The sequence below is a fragment of the Monopterus albus genome, unplaced genomic scaffold, assembly GCF_001952655.1.
Source record: "Monopterus albus unplaced genomic scaffold, M_albus_1.0 scaffold18.1, whole genome shotgun sequence".
In the NCBI taxonomy this organism is placed as follows: domain Eukaryota; kingdom Metazoa; phylum Chordata; class Actinopteri; order Synbranchiformes; family Synbranchidae; genus Monopterus; species Monopterus albus.
This window is the reverse complement of record NW_018127898.1, coordinates 48,022-52,513: the sequence shown is the minus strand read 5'-3', so window position 1 is coordinate 52,513 and position 4,492 is coordinate 48,022. Positions and strand designations below refer to the sequence as shown.

The window sequence follows — 4,492 nt, the reverse complement described above, 5'->3', positions numbered from 1 at the left end:
TTTTTATTAGTCATTGTTGCTGCGAAAGCAGTGCTTTTGAGATCACACTATAAATAAAACATGTTTTTATGTTGTTTAATCCTTATCTACCTCCATATAATGGCTAATGAAGGGATGATTTTAGCCTGCCGTACAATGCGCTTCAAGTTGTACAGTTGTACAAAACTGCTGCAAATAAAACCGGACCGCGATGAAACAATGTCTTAATGACTTAGTTTCCACATTAAGCGAGGAGTTTAGACGCTAAACATTATTTGCTGTGTGTTTGTAGTGAGAAATAAAACACTTAAGACACGCACCTGCAAGTGCCAGTTATAATGTCGTGCACAACTGAAGCTAAATACATTAGGATTGCGAAGCTACGGTCTGTCATTCATTCAATACCTTAACAAGTATGAAATATTTGGGACGTTATTATTCCTCTACACTTTAACATGTTATTCACAATATTACAGGTACAGATTTAAAGCACACCAGAGGCTGTTTAATACAGTAACATTAAATAAATATGTTCTCACCTTCAGGTATAAAGAGACTGGAGACAACACGTTAGCTGGTGAGACGCAGTCCCGTGCCACTTACACCACACGACCCCGGGAAACCACTTTGTTTGTTTGTTTGTTTGTTTTAACTGAATAACATCTGTTTACGGGTCACAGCGGCCGAAGCCCATTGGTCCTAGCGGGACTCTCTATTATGGTGCCCGGTGCCCGGTGCCGAGCTAAGTGGCCCCACTCTCTGTCACCTCTTGGCCCAACAATAGCAACAATGCCTGGACTCTGAGAACATTAGGAGGGAGGTCACCCTGTTAACGGGCCCACACTCCTCCCGCAAAAAGTAAAAGTCTTGAATTCAAAATGTTACTCAAGTAAAAGTACAAAAATATCAGCATAAAATATACTCAAAGAAGAGTATAAGTACTAATTATACAAAATGGCACAGTTTACACTGATGTAAATCATATTATTCGACTATAATTATTGATGTATTATTGTGCACATCACATTTAATGTTGACGCTGGTACAGGCAGAGCTAATTTTAACTACCTTATATACTTAGAATATGAATTACTGTGGGGTAGCTTGTGAATTTGACACCAAAGTTCAATAAATCTTATGATGATACTGTATTTTGTTTTATTATTCAAGTACAGAACTTGAGTAAGTGTACTGAGTTACTTTCCACCTCTGTTAAATTTCTTTCATATTTAAATGAGGTGTCACAAATGAACCCCTGGATGTGCTGAATTGTACAAACAGCTATTTTCCCTTTCACCTGTGGCACTTCCACACAGAGGTGTGGAGAGGACTGTGTTTCTATTCAAATATAACCTTCAGCGAGCACATTACAGAGAGGTTAACCTATTTTCTGATTCCTGTTAGTTGACAGAATGTTGGCGAACCACACAAACCAAACGGATGACGACCTCTTCTCCTGCTACAGTCCTTCAGTCGTAGGCTACCGGTACTTTGCTGTGGTGTGGGGATGTGCTGTGACCATCACCGGTACAGTGGGGAACCTGATGACCATTCTAGCCTTCTCCTTAGACAAACATCTGAGGACTCGCTTCAATGTACTCATCGTCAACCTGGCTGTAGCTGATCTCCTGTACTGCACCATACTGCAGCCCATCTCAGTCGACTCCTATCTACACCTCAGATGGCGCAGTGGTGAGGTCTGGTGCAGCATTTTTGGCCTGCTCCTCTTCCTCTCCAACTCCGTCTCCATTATCACCCTCTGCCTGATAGCAGTGAGCAGATACCTTCTGGTTGCAAAACGCACTGTGTTTGAACGCGTGTTCTCGGACCGAGGTCTTACTGTCCTCCTGATGTCAGCATGGGCACTAGGCCTGGCCAGCTTCTGCCCGCTCTGGCCTCATCCAGAAAGAGACCTGCTCCTTCAGCACAAGAGACAGATGACAGTGGTGTGGAGAGTGGCACAGCCAACACATGTAGCTCTGAGATGAGCAGCCAGGCAGATGTGGTGAGAAATAAGGATGAATCTACACAGAGCTCTGCAAAGACCTTAAGTTCATCAGCAGCCAGCAAATCTCCCCCCAGTACTGCCCCTGCACCACCTTCATCCACACCTGCTGTCACACAGGCAGCATCCTCCTCTCACTCAGCAACTTCAGGAGATGATGGTGAATTTAAACGTGTTACTCGCATGTGTTTCACCGTTTTTCTGTGTTTCATGTTCTGCTTTGTCCCATTCCTGTTGCTCAACATAGCCGACAAACAGAACCGTGCCCCACAGGTGTTGCACATGTTAAGTGCAAACCTCACCTGGCTCAACAGCTGTATCAACCCTGTGCTCTATGCGATCATGAATCGACAGTTTCGACGGGCCTACCATGTGCTGCTCACCAAAGCCGCTGCACCTTTCTCCTGCCTCTGGACCCGATGGCAGGCTCCGAGAACTTGATCTCCTTCAACTTGCCTGATATTAGCCCAGTATAATATTATTGATGAAATACGTTTTGATTTACATTGTGACCTTTACAGTTGTTTTTCTGTGATTTATTAAGTAGGAAATAAAGAGAACAAAGAGGTTGAATTTGAAAAAAAAAATGTGTTTCATATTTGATTTGTTACATTGCCAACAATTCTGAGAGCTCTATTTCCTTAATAACGTCCATGTCTTTACTCTATTGTTTGATTTTATTTTTTATGTATGTACACAATCCTGTTGTATTTTATCATGGATTGTATGCAACAAATTTTATTTTGTAATATATATTCCACAGCTGTATTCAGAATTTTGAGCACAAAGTAACCTACACATAACTCATGTACTTGTCTAGGTTCCTGTTACATCATTTAAAAACCACCAAGGTTACACAATCAGGACAGGATGTTCCCCTCTAACAGAACATGCCTTATTATGGTAACCCAGGATCTTATGACTCAAGCCAGTGTATGAACTCTATTGTGTCTTACTTTGCATGCTCATAGAGTTGCATGACTAATGATAAAAGTGGTTCACATTAGTTTGACATGTGGATGCCTGTTTGCCTAGGTATTCATTTATGGAGAATACCAGCAAAGAAGACATTCACACACAGATCTACACTGTATCAACAACCCAGGTGTCAAATTTTGACCCTTCCTCTGCTCGTAGAGTTCAGTTACTTTCACGTTTAACCTTGCTGGTGATATATGTGCAACAAAAAAGATCACAGCTGTCCCTGATATATAAGCACTGGACTGCCAGAAACACTCTCTCACTGCCAGGTCAAGTAACAACTGAAATGACACAAATGTTACATTAGACACTACCAGAACTGCACTGATCAATTTACCAGTACCAGAAGTATACGTGGAAATAATTTTGATAATCATTTTATTCATCTTAAGCTAAAGGCCAAACATTTGTTGGTTCTTAAATGAGTGTGATATTTTATGTTTTTCTTTGTTACACCTGATTGTAAACTGAGAACCGAGATTGATGCAGGGAAATTATAAAGGCCATTTTCTGCTATTTTCACATTTTTAAAGTCATAGCAATTAACATTTATAGACTAATAAAACAGTCTGTAGAAACAGTCAGTAGATCTGTCAATAACAAAAAAAAATTGTTCCAGCCATAAATATTACCCTACCCACCACCACCAGAGCCACACTGCCAGCACAGCTAACGCTAAATTCTGGCTGCTAATTCCGCTGTCAGTAATCCAACAAAAGTGTATGTCATGTGAAATTAATTCCATATTAATAAATATGAATTTATGGTGCTCTGATCTAAATTTGGGGAAAAAAAAAGGTGAAAGCACTTACCAATCAAAGCAGTATATAAAGTGAAAACCAATGTTACCACAAAACCTAAACTTTAAAACAATATTGCAGTAGAATTAGCTTTTAATTAAATTAATGTAGGCTATTTAATTTTAATATACAACTTTGATCAACTCAGGTTTGGTGCTGCAGTCTGAACTGGCTGTGGATTAATCTGCACCATTACTAGATTTTAATCTAGCGTGAAATAATAAGAATAACATCCCATATCCATATATTTACAGTACAACATTCAGTCATTAATGAACACAACACACAGTCAGCAGTGTCCCTTATACTGGTGATAACATTTCTTTTTGATTTAAATGAGAAGAGTAATCAGAAAGGAAAATGGTGAAAGAGTTATTTTTTGGTACAGGTTATCACATGCTGTAGGTTGAAACATTAAAACGACCACTGAGAGTGTCACAGCAAACATTTAAACAATAATTTATGTGCAGTCTACGCAATGTACAACCTCTCATATAAACCTCGTCCCATCAGCCAACATGGTCAGTTTTCTAGCACTTTTTTATATTGGTTCTTAACATAACAGGGCCCTAACGTGCAGATTTTTTCATAAAGGAAGAACTAATAATGCAAGGACACTAATGGGGTGCGAGACCAGCTCATTCAACTGTTTTTTGTGTCTTAGATAAGCATTTTAACAATAATTAACGTGATGGCAATGCAATTCTAAGATTTAAAGGTTCACACT

At 39.7% G+C, this 4,492-nt stretch overlaps 1 protein-coding gene across 1 annotated transcript; it reads left to right on the top strand.

Annotated features, from left to right (window-relative positions):
- Positions 1-1,858: 1,858 nt before the first annotated feature.
- LOC109956061 (G-protein coupled receptor 84-like) lies at positions 1,859-4,098 on the top strand (the record flags this gene model as incomplete). Its single annotated transcript, XM_020592873.1, has 1 exon — positions 1,859-4,098. A coding segment is annotated over one exon (567 nt), but the record flags the coding sequence as incomplete, so codon positions are not given.
- Positions 4,099-4,492: the final 394 nt, after the last annotated feature.